General features: G+C 37.4%; 1 protein-coding gene across 1 annotated transcript in view; it reads right to left on the bottom strand.

The window, feature by feature from the left end:
• FADS1 (fatty acid desaturase 1) overlaps positions 1 to 17,600 on the bottom strand; it is a 390,247-nt gene that overhangs the window by 228,335 nt on the left and 144,312 nt on the right. Inside the window, exon 7 of the mRNA XM_044067445.1 lies at positions 17,186 to 17,262. Coding sequence (XP_043923380.1) covers positions 17,186 to 17,262 — 77 coding nt within the window. The remainder of the gene's footprint in view (positions 1 to 17,185; positions 17,263 to 17,600) is intronic.

The following is a 17,600-nucleotide window of genomic DNA, read 5'->3' as shown; positions in this document are numbered from 1 at the left end:
GTAATCCAAAAGTCCCTACTCTCATATCTTACTCATAGCAACTACCAAGAAGACAAACTTTTAAAAATTCATGCATGTTACAGAGTGGTGAAAAAGTACACTATTCTTAGTTTTCTACCTAATAGCATATTTATGCATGTAAATTATTCTAGACATGTTATGAGTACTATATTCAGAATAGTAATGTTTGTATATCTAGCTGTGTAAGCAACATCATTAAAAATGCAATTAAAATACTTAAGAGCAGCACCCTTCCACTGTTAAGTCACATTCAACTCCTATAGTGCCCTGTGAACAGCCATTGCCTTCCATGGTGTTTACTAAGCAAGTAGGGAAAGAAAGGAGGTTGCCAGATTCTTTTTTTCTATCACACATATACTGCATGAACACTTATAGACAATTTGGAGTTGCCAGTCCTCCTACTATGTGCCTTTGCAATGTGGAAGAAAGCAGATCATCTGGAGAAAACCCATACAAATGCAGCTGAGAGCAACATGGAAGAATCTCTTGCTTTGCTCGAAGTAGCATTGATTCACACAGTGCTACTGTATCATCCAGCAGCATATATAAAATATAAAACAAGATGGATGACAAAATGTGCTGCTGCAAATGTAAACATCTTTCCACCAAGTAAGTACAAAGTTGACACATACTTCTGGCATAAAAAGATTTTAAAGATAACTATTTGCATTACCATTAAAATGTTTAACTTAAAGAACATTCTCGAAATTAAGGACAGGATATTCAACAAGTAGTAGGTAGGGTGTATAGAATAAAAAGTATAACATGCAGGTATAGTAGACACATGTCCAATTAATCTTCTTTTTATTGCCTCAGCATTGACTGTGCATACGCTGCTACAGGTATGTTAATGTTCTTTTTCCCATCTATCTTTTTAGTATGCAGTGCTTAGTATACTGGGCACACTACCCATAAATTGTCTATAAAAATTAGAAGCATAAATATGCCATTAAACCAAAAACAGAGTAGTACACTTTTTGTCACTCCAACTTATACATAACATTTAAAAATACAAGTGTTCTTTATAATTGATTGTGCCGAATAATATGTGAGGGGTGAGGGCTTCTTTGGATTACAGAGACTACTTATAGCAAGTCAAGATAAATGCCCTCACCTCTCTAGATTTAAATGACCCTTTACATATTAAAAGTGTGCTGTGTATAAGACCTTCCCCTCATTAATTTACAGTTATTTTTAAAGAATGTTCACCTTAAATCATATGATTTTTAATGTTTGTGTGATTGGCTACATCAGTGATTGATTATTTAAATGAATGTTTTCATGCATTGACTGTTCCTGTCTGATGGTTTTATATATGAAAATATTTTAATAAAGTATGTCTCCAAGTTATCAGCTTGTCAGTGTATTTATTATTTTAGGTCTTAATACTGTATGTACAGTAATTTGGAGTTTCTGGCAATATTTTTATTTTTTGATTTTTTGAATGATCAGGTACTAACACAGGCCTCCAATGGAGTTCCTGTTTCATATCAGGTCCTGTAAAGTTTTATTTCACAAAATGCACCTTGATATATATATATATATCAAAGGCTACTACAATATAAGAGAGAGAACCCTAAGTGTGTATAATATAAAGGGTAATACAAAGGCACTAGGCTTTAAACATTTAATACTCAAATAATGCAGCTACATCTCTGTCATCCTTGTAGAACTTGCCAGAATAGGGTGGTGGGCTGAACCCTCTTTTTTCAGGAGTGCAGGACACATATTTAATACTGATTATGTTTATGGTAACATTAGGCTTGTTCTATGTCACCTGCCAGCCTGCCTGCCTGCCTGCCTGCATGCTTGCCAATATTTGCAATGAGTTATGTATTTTTTGGGGGAAGCCAACACCAAATTGCATTAGGGCAGCTTGAAAAGCCTCTTAACACTTAAGGAAGGATCTAATTCACCTTAAAAGCCCACATTAATCTAGGTATCAATCAGTTTGTTTCTATCAAACCAATACTGAACAATAGGAAACTATGATGTTATACATTTTTATTCATTCATTATTTACTCTGTATTCATTCATTCATTACTTCTCAATATTTTATTTGTTATACATTGCTTGTGTAATACTTGAATGTTATAACAATATGTCACCCAAATGCACATGAATTTTTTAAATTTGTTTTATTTTTGTCATCCAGAGTGACGCTTCGAGGATTAGATACCTATAGCTTGCACAATATCACTATTGTCCATGTCTCTATTGTATTATTATTTTAACATTTAATTATTTAATTATTCACTTATTTATGAAATTTTGAATTATTTATTTATTCAATATTAATAATATTTCATAATATGTAATAACATTTATTAATATTTAGTAAATGAATTAATTAATGATGAATATATTATTATAAGCATCAATGATGCTTTCAGCACATTATTTTTAATATTTTTATTATTTTTTCATCATTTAATATTTATGAGTTTTTAAATCGAAACCTAATATATGAAGTCTATTTTTCTACAATGAGCCAATAAAAACTTTAAGATTTATGATCATTGGTAAACAGAATAATCATATATGTCAGCCGGTTTTATTTATTATTTATTATTTGTTAAAATAACGCATTTCTAGTTTTTACTGGTGACTTCTGCTACCGGTCTCTAATGATGGTCTTAGTTTTGTTGCCTAACTAGTTTTTTATACAGACACCTTCATACATGTTTTGCGCTGTTTAGCTATTGTTTTTGCACTTTTTATATTTCAACTGTGCATGGTACGTTGACATTACATAAAACAAGGCATAAAGATTAATATGTTCTTAAAATGTTTTTAACTAAGTTTTTCAAAATGTCTTTAAAATGTTATAATGAATCAATAGATGTTTATTACTGCTTTACAAGAAATGCAGTAGCATTTCGTTTTGTTTTAAATGACATATATAGAGTTCATTGAACACTTGGAAGTACTATATAATATTTCATTGAGCTGTTTGTTCATTTATTTACTTATTTATTCGCCAGCCTATTCTATCTTCATAATGTAATATATCAGGGTTCACATATTTATTTATTCATTTATTTACAATGATTATTTAATATATTAATATATTATATTATTTTGCGCATTGCACTACAAACTGTAAGATTCATGCTTTGTGCTTTATGCAGTTTTATAAGAATTCCTGAAGACTGAATGGTTCAGCGTGAGGTTAAATATTTGAAAAGTTTGGAGTACCTTCAGTACTTTAAGAGTTTAATTATCTAATAAGTTTGTTAATTGGTTTGTTAATTGGTTTATTAATTGATTCATTGCCTGCATTATTGTTTGGTTTGCCCGCCAAGTTTTATATAAAAGATGCATTTTTCTTACTTTTAATTAATCTGAAGAAGCGTAGTCATCCTACGCGAAAGCGCTCATTTTCTGTTCCTAAATAAAGACGTTTTATATCAAAATACGGAGATTTTTATCCTGTGGTGATTCCTTCTGTTCCTGCTGTTAAGACTTAAGGAAGGATGTGAAAACAATTTTCCTTAATAAAATTTCAAATTCTGATGCATGACCCAGAACCTTAATTAGTAAACAGCCAGTATATTAATCAGTGCAAAGTCTAGGACATTGACCTTAGTCAAACAGCAAAATGTGTACCTATCCATTTAATATAAGGTGGCAGTCTGGGGAATAAGTAATGATATAATTTTGCACAGAAAGTCCATACTGAACAGTGCAGCCATGAGACATGAACAGTGTTTCCATACCCCTCAGTATCACATGTATTGTTTACACTACAGACTCCAACACAGTGCATTCATGAGTTGTTTTATTTCGTTTGTGTTCCTATTCCCACTCATTGCAGAGGCTGTAGTTTTGAACTTTAGTGTGTATATAAAACGTACTCCTCTGTGTAGGAGAGATACACTGATTGACTTTACATTTTAAGCCAGTTTCAGTATAGCTGCAAAAGGCACGGTTTCTCTGAGTAAGTGCTGTGTATAGTTGGTGTTATTTTCATATTTATTGGAATTTGTGTTGCTTTAGTATGATATTTGCTTGCATTTTCTAATATTAATGCACTTTAATTGATTTTAATGTATCTTTTACACTGATGTTTTCTGTGTTCTGATTGGCTCTTTTTAAGCACTATTTTTTTCAACATTTAAAAGGTGCAAAGTTTAGTTCTCAAACTACAATCTCAAGACAGCCAGGATGCTGTAATTAACAAATGGCACAATGCAGATCGGCATATCTTAGCTTAATTTAATATCAGACATTAAAACTGTGATGTGAGTTCACCATTAGAGACAGAAGCTGGTCTTACTGACAGAATTTTACCAGCGGTTTTAAGTTAATCAAACAATACTAATTCATTAACAAAGGCTTATATCATCAAAGGGTTGCTGCTTTTGTAAGCTTAGAAGTTTGTATGCAAGTGAATGGGGAATCAGTGCTTCCTGGAACATATATATTTCAAAGAGATCTACATGCTAAGGAAGTACTCAACACCAAAGTTTTATTCATGTGATGCAGAAGTAATAATAAAAATAACAAAAATTGGAACATCATTTTGGAAGACACACTTTTGGCAAAAGCAATAGGCTCTAAGCCAAAGTTTGTGTATAGGAGGGGGGTCAATCTAAAAAATTTGGTTGAAAAACCAACTGACAAAACTAAAAGAATGAAAGTGGGCATGACAAAGTGTGGGATGTGCCCACAATGTAAACACATCCTCCCAGGTAACGAGGTACACATTAATGGCATTAACTATCGGATTAATGGCAAGTACAATTGTGAAAGCAAAAATGTGGTTTATGTGGCAGTATGCGTAAAATGTTCATCATTTTACATAGGCAAGACTGAGCGGGCACTAAAGAAGAGAGTGAATAATGCACTTGCCAGGCACATTTGTGAACAACCTGACCACCATTTCTTATTTACTGCCATACAACAAGTCAATATAGGTATTAGGGGGGCCCATGGCAACTATGGCTTGAAGAACAAGAACTTTTATGGCAAATCAGAACACTTGCCCAACTTCCCCCAGGTTTAAATGAGTATGCATCGATTAAATGCATACTAAAATTAAGGGCATTAAAGAGATAAATTATATTGTTTTATACGTTTTACATACAATAGTACTAACATTGTGTGTTTTATGTGTATTCTTAAATAAAAAGTGTGTGTAATAGATATATAAAAAAACACTCACCTTTTTAAGATAACCTAGATTTTAAGATACATGGTTACCTTTTATAAATTTAGTAACATAGTTTTTAACATCTTCACATATTTAATAGTATTTTATTTGAATTATGAGTCCGGTTTGTTGGAGAGCCTAGTGTAATAATACCTATCATCTAATATTTAACAAACATTAAAATGTTCACATAAAATAATAACTTTTTATAAAGTTAGAACATTTTTAAAGAAAATGGTGATCTAATGTTTTAATATAATTAGAATATCGTATATATACATAAATTGTTTTTATACAAAACAAGTTATATTAATTAGTATGTGTGGTAAAAATACAATACATTTTTACAAGTCTTCAGCTTTAAGAGGTTACAACAATTAATAGATTAATTGGTGCCTATTTTCTAATTATGCATTGTATATTTAAGGATGTTTTATGGTTGTGTCAATTGTATTTGTCTGAAGAAGGTTGAGGTATTACCTCGACCGAAAGCGCTTACAATAAAGTCCGTGCTCTGTTTCTTCTGCTGTGGCCGTTTTTGCTTTTTTCGTTTGCAGTAACAGTTTGGTATCGTATTGATTTCTTATGCAGAAGTAATAAGCTGAAAAGTATTTATTTGTTAAATTCTGTTTTATAACTACACCATTAAACTGATATTGTGGACTTTTTTAGATTAATTTAGCTTTAGTCTTTTTTTTAGTACTCACAAGCCTGTTTTCTTATTCATCACTTACTGAAAGAATATTAGTATTAAATGTTTCAGGACTGCTAAGGAGTACAATGCATGCCACAGTAGAATGAGTCTCAGCTGAGCAAAGAGAATGTTGCACTAATGTGCGTGCTTACTGGGTTATATTTTATAATGGCATTTTTTGAAAATAACTATTGTGCAATATTCTTCATGTAACTATCTAAGAAGAAGGGCTGTTGATGGATGCTAAAGCATGACATTGAAGAGTTTTCCTCCCTTTTAACTCTGGACCTGCACAACATCCTTCTACTGAGCCACTCGTTTTCTCTGTAAGCCTGTACCTGTGCAGACAGAAACTCTTGCTGGTTGGTTCTCACTGCAGGAATGAAGACTTATCTGAAAGGAAAATAACAGTATGCCACAGAAGTAAATATACAACTTCAATGGCGGGACAAATCTCGCATACTAATGAGCTTTACAAGAATATCCGCACTACATCCCTCAGACATACCACTCGCCACACACACACACACACACACACACGCACACACACACACACACACACACACACACACACACACACACACACACACACACACACACACACACACACACACACATACTCTTATGCTGATTTGCTTAAAAGAAATCTTTCCAAATCTCAAAGACCTCCAAAGTCACCTAACACCAGCACTTCTCTCCAGCAATCACTAAAACACATACCAAAAGAAACACCAAACATCTCACAAAACCCTACATCCAATGATCTCCCACAAGCAATGCACATACTTTACCTAATACTCTTGTCATTGGGGACTGCATTGTGTGACATATATACAGTATGTCCCACTGTGTTCCTATTACATAAGCGAACACTAGAAATAGTGAATGCTCATTTGTCAAACCCAAATGCACGAGACCACAGAATATCGAAGGGACGATCAGCAAATTTTTTCCCAGGGGGTCGTTCTCCGGACTTTGCTGTTTTCTTCACTGTGGTGCAATCTCAGAGTTGGTATATTTAAGGTGGGGGGTGGGCAGGGCACAGCCCCCCACATCAGGACACTTTATATTGCCTGTACATTTTTTTGGATTGTGAAAAAATTCGCTGATCCGTTCCTTTGACATTTTGTGGTTTCATGCATTTGGGTTCGATAATGGATTGTTCACTATTTCTAGCGTTTGATCATATAATATGAACACTGTCCCATTCACAAGATTAGACATGAAGAAGATAATGGTTAGTTGCCTATCTGGAGCCAGGATCCAAAATATCATGCATACACTCAAGTCACTGCACCCCAGGTATCTATATGATTCTGTCTTTGCCCATATGGATGTAAATGACCTGAGACATACCTCACTGGACTAAATGAAAAGAGACATAATGGATCTCTCGGAATATGTGTCACAGATAGATATGCACCTTGCAGTGAGCAGCATTTTACCTTCATCAAGGAAACTGCTATAGCATGAACATAAAATGATTGATTTTAATAATTGGCCTAGCTTGTGGTGCCACTCAAGGGGACCAAATATTTATCAGCATGGGAGGACATTGTCAATGGACCACACTTATTTGCCAAGTATGGGCTGCACCTACCCTTGCCCCCCAGGCTTTTGGATATTGGCAGAGCCTTTTTTAGGCAATACCAAAAAGACAACACTACCAACATTGTGAAAAAGTCTCCAAGCAGCCTTAAAGTGTGACTGCTCAATGCTAGCAACATAAACAAAACACACCACACCCTTCAAGCTCTCCTCACTCTGCAGAATGTAGATATCTTTGCTCTGATTTAGACTTGATTTTAAGCCATAGAAAGTACTCCAGCAGTCCAACGCTACAGTGTCTTTCACACATTTAAACCAACAACAGCACAGACTAGGGCCAAAGGTAGAAGTGTCTCGAGATCTGAACTTCACCTGCGACATAAACAGAATGTTCTGGAGAGACAGATATGTGTCACAAAGGATCTGCATGTTATGGAATAGGCTCCCCATCTATGTAAAATAGAATTCATCCATAACTCTTTTCAAATTAAACCTTGAAAATTGGATGAGAAATTGTATATTTACCCCTGGTTTGGCCGCCAGAAAACTATTACCCTATCTAACACTTCCCCTGCAGTTCTCTTAGTTATCTCCCTACTAACATGCAACAAAACCATATAGATGCTCATGATGATGGGTTTTGGGTTCACAGCTAGGCATTTAAGAGCCCTAGTGGTTGTTAGTCTAGTAACAACCTATGAACCTATGCAGGTGAAGTGGTATGAGGAGGGGAAAGAGCCACTCTAGTGAAAGTGAGGGAGGTAAACAGCTACCCTGGCATGCTGCATCCAATAGTAGTTTGTAATATAGTCTAAAAGCCCTAGGAATGCACATGGAATGACATCATAATTATGCTCATGGAATACTCTCATACATACTAGCATTTGCCTGTTTGTTTTTGCTATAGCGCTCACTTTAAACTTGTTACTGTTAAAGTCCTGTTCTTCACCCAAAGGTGATAACTGAAGCACCTTCCCACCCTCCTCCATATGCACAGCAAGGAATCTATCCTGCAGACAAAACTCGGAACAAGATAATAACACTGTACTGTTTTGCTGAAATCAATATTACAGCTGCTCTGTGCTCAGAGTTTAAATTGCCTTCATCAGATATACTGGAAATCTTACCTGCTGAATGACAATATAGCTTTGTATGAGAGCATGTTGAGGTAAGCCACGGTGGTGCAGCGGTAGCGTTGTCGCCTCACAGCAAGAGGTTCTCCCATTCGATTCTCGGCTGGGGTACCTTCTGTGTGGAGTCTGCATGTCCTCCCCACAGTCGAGTGGCATTCGAAAGACATGCGTGAATGGGCGTGCCTTCGTTGAAGGTTGGGCATTGGGCTGGCACCTCGTCACTGTAAAAAATTGACTGCCAATCATTAGCGGACCGGAGTTCCGCTGTGGTGACCCCTAACCAGGAAAAGTAAAAGAAAAAACAACAGCAACAACATGAGAGCATGTTGAGCACACATCCTACTTTGCTCAAGGATACTTTGTGTTATCCATTTATAGGATTCAAGTCAATAGATCAAACAACGTTTTGCTGAAAATGATGCTGACTGAACAAATACAATAAGCAAAGTTTCCACAATGAATTATTTTCTGTGTAGGATGCAAGCTTCAAATCCTGCACTTCTGAACTCCATATAATCAAGTCAGTAGCCAATGCACTTCAGGATAAGAACAAGCCTAAAGTACAGTTTTGTACCTACCATAAATGTAGATGTTTGAGGATCCACATTGCTGCAGTCCTAACTATTGGGTAGTCCGCTGTCCAGTCGGCCCGAATACCAAAGTATATGGCTGACGTCGGTCAGGGCGCATTAGACTGACGTCAGTACGTCAGGGTACTAATGCGCATGACCGACGTCATATCCTCAGTCTTTTCTTGCCCCAGATGTCAGAAGACCCTAAAAAGACAAGGCCCAATATACCTGCACCAAAAATATGTACAATATATACAAAATTATCAGCATATAACTTCACCTACACAACCACCCCTAAACACAGAGGGGAAGGAGGGAGGGTAAATTGGACTGCAGCAATGTGGATCCTCGAACATCTACATTTATGGTAGGTACAAAACTGTACTATGTTCTTCATTCCACATTGCTGCAGTCCTAACTATTGGGTAGAATCCCAAAGCAGAGGTAAGGGAGGCTGGCAAATCATAAAGAAGCAGGAGCTGACAACATGCCTTGCAAAATAGCTGTGGCAAAACCAGCCCTAGACTTAGAGTAGAGAGGAAGGTGATAATGCTTAGAGAAAGTATGCACTGAACTCCAAGTAGCTGCCTCCAAAATATCCTTAGTTGCCACCCCTTAGAAATGCTGTTGAAGTGGCAGTAGCCCTAGTGGAATGAGGCCTAATCCCAGCTGGAATCTCCTTGCCATGATGGGAATAACAAAATGCAATGCAAAACCCAATCCACCTAGAAATAGTTTGTTTTGACACAGGCTTGCCCTGCGAACTCAAAGCAAAAGAAACAAACAACTGCTGAGACTGCCTAAAATCCTTAGTCCTGCTTAAATAATAACGCAATTGCCTGTGTACATCTAAAGTGTGCAAAATCTTTTCCCCTTTATTTTGGGGATCTGCATAAAAAGTAGGCAAATGAATAGTTTGGTTTAAAGCCACACTAGAAACCACTTTAGGCATAAAGGAAGGATTAGTACGTAATGATACCCTATCCTTATGGAAAATCAAAAAGGGCTCTACTGCCATAAGGGCCTGCAACTCAGACACCCTTCTTGCAGAAGTAATAGCCAACAGAAAAACAGTCTTCCATGAGAAGTATTTCAATTCAGCAGTAGCCGCAGGCTCAAAAGGTTGTAGAGTAAGTTTTTCCAACACAAAATTGAGATCCCAAGCAGGAGTAGGAGCTCTCGTGGGGGTCTTATATTCTTTGCCCCTCTAAGAAACTGCTTGAACAAAGGATGCGAAAACAATGGTGGGTCACAATCATAGTGAGCTGAAATTGCTGCAGCATGAATCTTAATGGAAGAGAAGGACAAACCTTTGTCCAATAACTCAGTAAGATATTGAAGAGCCACACTCAAATTAGGCTCAGAAATCTCCAAATTCTTTGCTGTACTCCAAAATAAAAATCTCTTCCATTTTTCTGCGTACACTTTCCTTGTACTAGGTCTTCTAGCTTCCATAATCACATTTAAAACTTGTTGAGGAAGTTGAGACCTGCTGTGTTTCAACACAGAATATGCCAGGCTGTTAGATGAAGAGAGTGAAGCTTGACATTGAGCAGATGACCGTCCTTCTGAGATAACAGATGTGGAATCAAAGGTAAGGGCCATGGAGGCTTCCATACCAGACTCCGTAGTAGTGGGTACCAGTGTTGCCGAGGCCAATCTGGAGCTATTAAAATCATCCTTGGCTTGTCTTGTCTGACCTTTAAGAGCACCTTTGGAAGAAGAGGCAGAGGTGGAAAGGCATACACATGAAGATTTTTCCAACTGAAAGAAAGAGCATCCACTTTCCAAGCTGTGTGATGAAACCCCTTTGTGCAAAACTTTGGCAGCTGGTGATTTAGTGGAGAAGCGAACAGATCTATGTCTGGAGTTCCCCATGACACTGTCAATTTTCGAAATACATGAAGATCCAGTTTCCACTCGTGGGGATCCATGATTTGTCTGCTTAACACATCTGCTAAGGAGTTCTGTGCTCGGCAGAAACCTTGCCTGAAGAGTTAGTTGCAAGCTGAGCGCAGTCTCCCATAAAATCATTGCTTGCCTGCATAGAGGATAAGAATGTGTTCCCCTTGTTTGTTGATGTACCACATGACAGTTGTGTTGTCTGTTAGAATCAACACCTGCCCTGGAAGAAGTAACTCCTTGAAAGCCATTAATGCAAACTGGACTGCTAACATCTCCTTCATGTTGATATGTAGATGCTGTAGTCTGGCAGGCCACTTGTCTTGTATCCACTTTCCATTTAGATGAGCTCCCCAAGCAATGTCCGAGGCATCTGTCGTTAAAATCTGACTCGCCTCTGGCCGGGTCACAGAGAGTCCCTTGTTTAGGTGACATTCCTGAGCCCACCACAAAAATTCTTTTGAAGGCAAGGTATTATTTGAATGACAGTGTCTAAATCCTGGCAGTGCTGTGTCCATACATTTTGAGATACCATTGCAGCTTCCTCATATGCAGTTTGGCATTGGGAAGCACCAGAATACAAGATGCCATGAACCCTAATGCTTGAAGGACTGTCCTTGCAGTCAGCACGGACTGATGAGATAGTTGATGGAAGTAAAGGGATAGACTCTTTTGTTTGTCCGGGGTTAAAAAGGCCATCTGGGCTGCTGTATTCAGTCTCACACCCAGAAAGCACATGTCTTGAGAGGGTACTAGACTGGACTTTATTTCGTTCACAGAATACCCTAGGCATCTTAGCACTGCTATAACATATTCCAGATGCTGTAGAAGGTCTTTCTTTTCTTGAGCCAGAATCAGGCAGTCGTCCAAGTAAGGATAGATTTGAATTCCTTTTAGCCTGAAGTAAGCTATCACTGGAGCCAGAACCTTTGTGAATACTCTGGGCGCAGTAGATAAGCCAAAGGGCAATGCAGAGAACTGATAATGAAAATTTCCAGCTCGAAAACGCAGATACTTCCTGCAACTCAGTCTTATAGGCACATGAAGGTAAGCTTCCTTGAGATCTAAAGTTACCATCCAGTGATCTTTGCCCAGCAGAGGTAAAAGCTGTTGTAACGTCAACATCTTGAACTTGGGAATGTCCAGATAAGTGTTGAGGATAGATAAATCCAAAATTGGTCTCCACATGTTCCCCTTCTTTGGTACGAGGAACAGGCAAGAATAAAATCCTAGGCCCCTTTCTGATACAGGGACTGGCTGAATGGCCCCTATTTGGAGTAACAGAGAAATTTGCTTGTGAGCCTCTTTCCTTTGTGGAGGAGGAACGTCTGGCATGCCTTTGAAAGGGGGCAATGTATGGAAATAAAACCTGTAACCGTGGTGAATGATATCCAACACCCATTTGTCTTGAGTAATTAAATCCCAATTTTCTTTGAAAAGAGACAGTCTTCCTCCCAAAGGAGCTGCCAGCCGAGAATCTACTGGCAGCTGAAAAGGCAGGTCATTGGGTCTGTTTACGAAAGGACTGACCCCTGCCCTCACCAGAAGTCTGAGCAGGTGAACTCCCTGTTCTAGGCCGAAAAGAACCTTGAGCTCTGCCCCTACCACGTCTAGACCTACCCCTAGACTGGGAATCATAAGCAGGATATGTCCATCCCTTAGTAGGCCAATTTCTACTAAACTTGGTGGCTGCACCTGCAAAAATCTTTAACAGTTTGCATAGACTTAGCTTTGTCCTCCATTTTCTTTAAAACTGCTTCCACAGGCGAACCAAACAACACATCAGACTGTAAAGGAGCATCCAAAATCCTTGTCTTAACATGCTCAGCTAAATTCTGATCCCTCAACCAGGCATGCCTGCGAAGAACAGAACTAGTGGCAGCCACCCTCGAGGAGGCCTGTACAGCATCAAAACCACATTGCAAAGAATGCTTACCCACTTGTTCAGACACATGAACTAAATCCAGCAACTCTTTACACTCAATACCTTCCGCCAAAGCATCCACCTTAGATTTCAATTGTGAAAGGAGATAATTTTGATATTTTAGCATGTGAAATTGACAATTCAACGCCCTCATGGCTAAAGTGGAAGAAGTATACACTTTCTTTCCCCATCTATCCAAAGCCCTTGCCTCTTTATCAGTGGGAACAGGGTTTTTAACAACAGAGGCCTTAACACCTTTAGGTCCCTGAGAAACAGTTTCCGGGTCTGCCCTAGGACTCTTAAAAAGATACTTATGAGCTTCAGGCACCCTATAGTACCTAAAAAAAGTAATTTTTTTCCGAATGTAATTAATTATGATGTATCTAACTTTATTAAGATGGTTAATCATTCTTTGGAGGTAGGGCATCAAGAATTTATGTCTATTAAGAGCAATATTGAATATAACATGACAGTAAAAGAATGGAAGATTTTAGTGAATTTAAGTAAGAAAAATAACATTGTTTTCAAACCTGCTGACAAGGGCAACAAGTTAGTAGTTTTAAATAATATGGATTATTTTGATATGTGTATGCAACATCTCAATGATATAAATGTTTATCAAGTATGCAGTGTAGATAAATATTACTCAGCCATATCTGAGTATAAGGAGCTGATAAAAAAAGGACATAGATTAGGTTATTTTAATCTGAATGATGTTAATAATAAGTTCCAGACAGAAGGCTGTAGTAAGGCATATTTTTATTGCCTACCTAAAATCCATAAAAATCTTAATAAACCTTCTGGTCGTCCTATAGTATCAGGCCATAATTATTTTTTAAAAAACATAGGCATTTTTCTCCATGACTATTTAAAAGTTTATGTTAATAAGTTACCCTCTTTTTTAACAGATGTATTTGATTTTTTAAATAAAATTCAAGATATAAAGTGGAATAAAAATATGTATTGGTTGACAGTTGATGTCAAAAGCCTCTATACGAACATAAGCCATAATTTTGGCTTAGAGGCTTTGAGATGGTTTTTGGGTCAGTCTCCTATTTCGGAGTATGTTATAGAACTGTTATATTTTTCTTTAACTAATAACTTTTTTGAATTTAATCATTCTACATATCAGCAAAAAACAGGTACAGCAATGGGGGCATCGTTTGCCCCCATGTATGCCAATCTGGCCATGGGTTTATTTGAGATTGAATATATTTATAAACATAAGTTTTTTCTACAACATGTTATCAGATACTACAGATACGTAGATGATTTAATTTTTCTAGTGGAAGGTGGACAGTCCATGGCTACAGAATTTATTTCTGATTTGAAGTGCAATAGATTTTTATTGGACTTTGATGGGTTACAATTGGGCCTTCGAATTCCTTTTTTAGATGTAATTCTTGACATTTCTAGTGGTTATAAGTTAATAACTTCTGTGAATAGAAAGTTTGAAGGTTATACATTGTATGTACATGGAACAAGTGGACATGTTCCACATACCATAAACTCCTTACCTTATGGAGAAATGCTAAGATGTTTTAGGTTATGTAATGATGAAACAATTTTTAGGAAGGAATTGGATTTTGTGTACAATTCATTTTTGAAAAGAGGGTATAATGTATCTAATCTGGATGAAAGTCTTAATAAACTATGGGATTATATTAATAAACAAAATGGATTATCGAAAAAAATATCAAAACTCTACACTAGTCGAAATAATCAAGCTGTTAGAGAAACTATGTATTTTGTCACTACTTATGGCTGTTATACTTCTGAATTGGTCAAGATTGTATCCCTGTTTTGGAAACATTTTAGCACTTTAAATGATGTCAAATCATGGTTAAATGTCCATCTAAAATTTTCATATAAAAGAGGCAGAAATATCAAAGATTTTTTGGTACGAAGTAGATTTAGCATGCCTATTGATACCATGATAGAACAAGTCAGACCTACAGGTACTTATCAGTGTGGTAAATGCAAGGCTTGTAGCTTTGTCATCTCTAATTTTGATTATATAAACAACATCCCTTTTAAAGCTAATAAATGCTTTAGTTGCAAAACAGAGGGAGTTATTTATGCATTAAAATGTCCTTGTCAAAAATTTTATATAGGTCAAACTAAAAGACCCTTTAAGGTTAGACTGTTAGAACACATTAGGGACATTATTAATATTAAGAATGAAAGTCCTGTTGCACGACATTTTTTTGAAATGCACAATAGTGATGAAAAAATGTTAAAAGCATCAATTTTGGAACAAATATTAAGTAATGATGTTGATTTATTAAGGATTAGACAGAGGTTATTATATAAAGAAACTGTTTATATTTTAAAGTTCAAAACCTTGTGTCCTAATGGGCTCAATGAAGATTTTAATTGGAAAACTTTGGTTAGTTAATTAATACTTTTTAATAAGATAATTGCTTCATTGATCTGATTAATGTGCTTAGATTTGTATATAAGATGAGCCTGTTTCATTTTTCATTATACTCCTGGAAGGCTAAGGCCGAGACGTCAGAGTGTTAAAGCTTTTTACAGAATAAACCGTGTTTGGTGAATCCAGCTTGTTGTTTTTTTACATTTCATCTTGCTGCTGTTGTTGCTGAGCTGTTGCTACCCTATAGTACCTATCAGGTTTAACAGGAGCAGGAGGCAAAGAATCAGGGTTCAGGGAAGCCTCTGCAAAAACATCTTCCACCACATTTAACACAGGAGGTATAGCTAAGGGCCTATGCTGGGGTAAAAACAAGAATTCCCTAAGCCTTTTCCTGGAATCAGAGTAATCTTGGCCTTCCCATTTAAAGTGCTCCCTCATGGAATGCAGAGTCTCTGAAAATGAGAAATCCTCAGGAGGAGAAGCTGTAGGAGTGGAATCATCCACATCAGAATCAGAATAAGGAGGATACTCCTGCAAGTCTTCCGCAGAAGACTCAGAAGCCTCTGAACACTGTTCAAAACTCTCAAACTCAGGTTCCACCCTAGGCCTCTTATCAGGAGGGGGCATAGAACCTCTAATCATAGTAATCAAATCTTCTGCCATTTTAAGCATATGTTTCTTAGGCACAGAACCTGAAGTGCTAGGAGAAGCCCCCACTGAAGCTAAACTTGGCCTACCTCTCAAAGAAGTTTTGGAAACAGAAGGAGAGGCTCTAACAACCTTGGGAAGAGAGGGAAGAACAGTTACCTGAGAAGCCCCCTCAGCCTGGCCTACCTCCTGAGAAGGCACATCCTGCAACAGTAAAGTCTCTGCCTGAGACTCCAAAGAAACTCCTGGCAAAACCTCTGGCTCCACTGAGCCTTCTAAAGAACCGGCGTCCGGGACTGCCGGTTCATCAACCCTAGGCTTCGCTGTTTTGTCCTTGCGCTTTTGGGCGAAGCGGGCCGGAGCACCCGACGGCATTTTATAATTACAACGCTTCCCAAACACTAACCTGGCACAGTCTAACCTTCTCTTAATAGTGCGTTTGTTAAATCTAGCACAAGAGCGGCATCCAACAACGTCGTGCTCAGGCCCTAAACAAGGTATACACAAGGTATGGTAATCCCTATGAGGTATCTGTTTCCCACAAGAAATACAGTTATTCACTTTTCTGACATCCGGTTAAATACTGAGGCAAGAAAAACCAAAATGTTCTCAACGGGTACTTAGCCAACTTTGATTCGGTCTGAAACTCCGACTTCAGAAAATTTCAGAACGCCAACCTGCACTCGCAAAACTGCTTCTGCATCGGACCATGCGGCAAAAAAGACTGAGGATATGACGTCGGTCATGCGCATTAGTACCCTGACGTACTGACGCCAGTCTAATGCGCCCTGACCGACGTCAGCCATATACTTTGGTATTCGGGCCGACTGGACAGCGGACTACCCAATAGTTAGGACTGCAGCAATGTGGAATGAAGAACATCCACATTAATCACATTCCAGAAATGCACCTTTTGGCCAGCTGTGTATCATCAAGTACATGGGCATAAAGTGACTGTCCAGCCATGCAGTTTATGAACTGGTAAAGCGGTATCCTTCAATACAGTAGTTCCCTTCAGAGCAGGAAGAACGGATATACAATGTAGCCCTCTAATCTGTGTGTTCCCTCAAACTTTAACAACACAAGCAGCAAAACTCTGGCATGTAATGCAAATAGCAACACAGATAAAGGTCAAACTAATTCCTGTATGTAAGACTAAATCTCATAACTTAGGAAAAAAATAAACAAATAAATTACAAAAGCTACTTACCACCCACTGTTTACGCTTGACTGTGAAGTAGAAAATATACCACTGGAAATATAGAGGGAGTAAGGCTGGTGGCCCAACTGTGCAAAGAAAATGAGCAAAATTAAGTTGGACTTGGTTTCCATTGCAGAATATAAAACACAGTATTGACTAAAACTCTTAAAACTATTTTTTATTTTATTTAATTAACAAGACATTGATGTGTGAATCGTATAATACTGAATACCGCTAACTAAATTAACATGGATATTAACAAGAAGTCTACAGTGGGGTAGAAGTAAAAACACATTCATGTTTTTGAAAATAATCTTATAAGACTAAATTAACTGCAACAAACTGTGTGATAAAAGTAACATTAGGTAACAAATGCACAGTAATTCAGATGACTCAACAGAGTTTAGGAAGCAGGACCTAACAT

This window comes from Protopterus annectens, chromosome 3.part1 (assembly GCF_019279795.1).
Source record: "Protopterus annectens isolate FY-2018-M chromosome 3.part1, PAN1.0, whole genome shotgun sequence".
NCBI classification, from domain to species: Eukaryota; Metazoa; Chordata; order Ceratodontiformes; family Protopteridae; genus Protopterus; species Protopterus annectens.
Note: the sequence above shows the minus strand (reverse complement) of the source record. Positions and strands in the feature narration are given on the sequence as shown.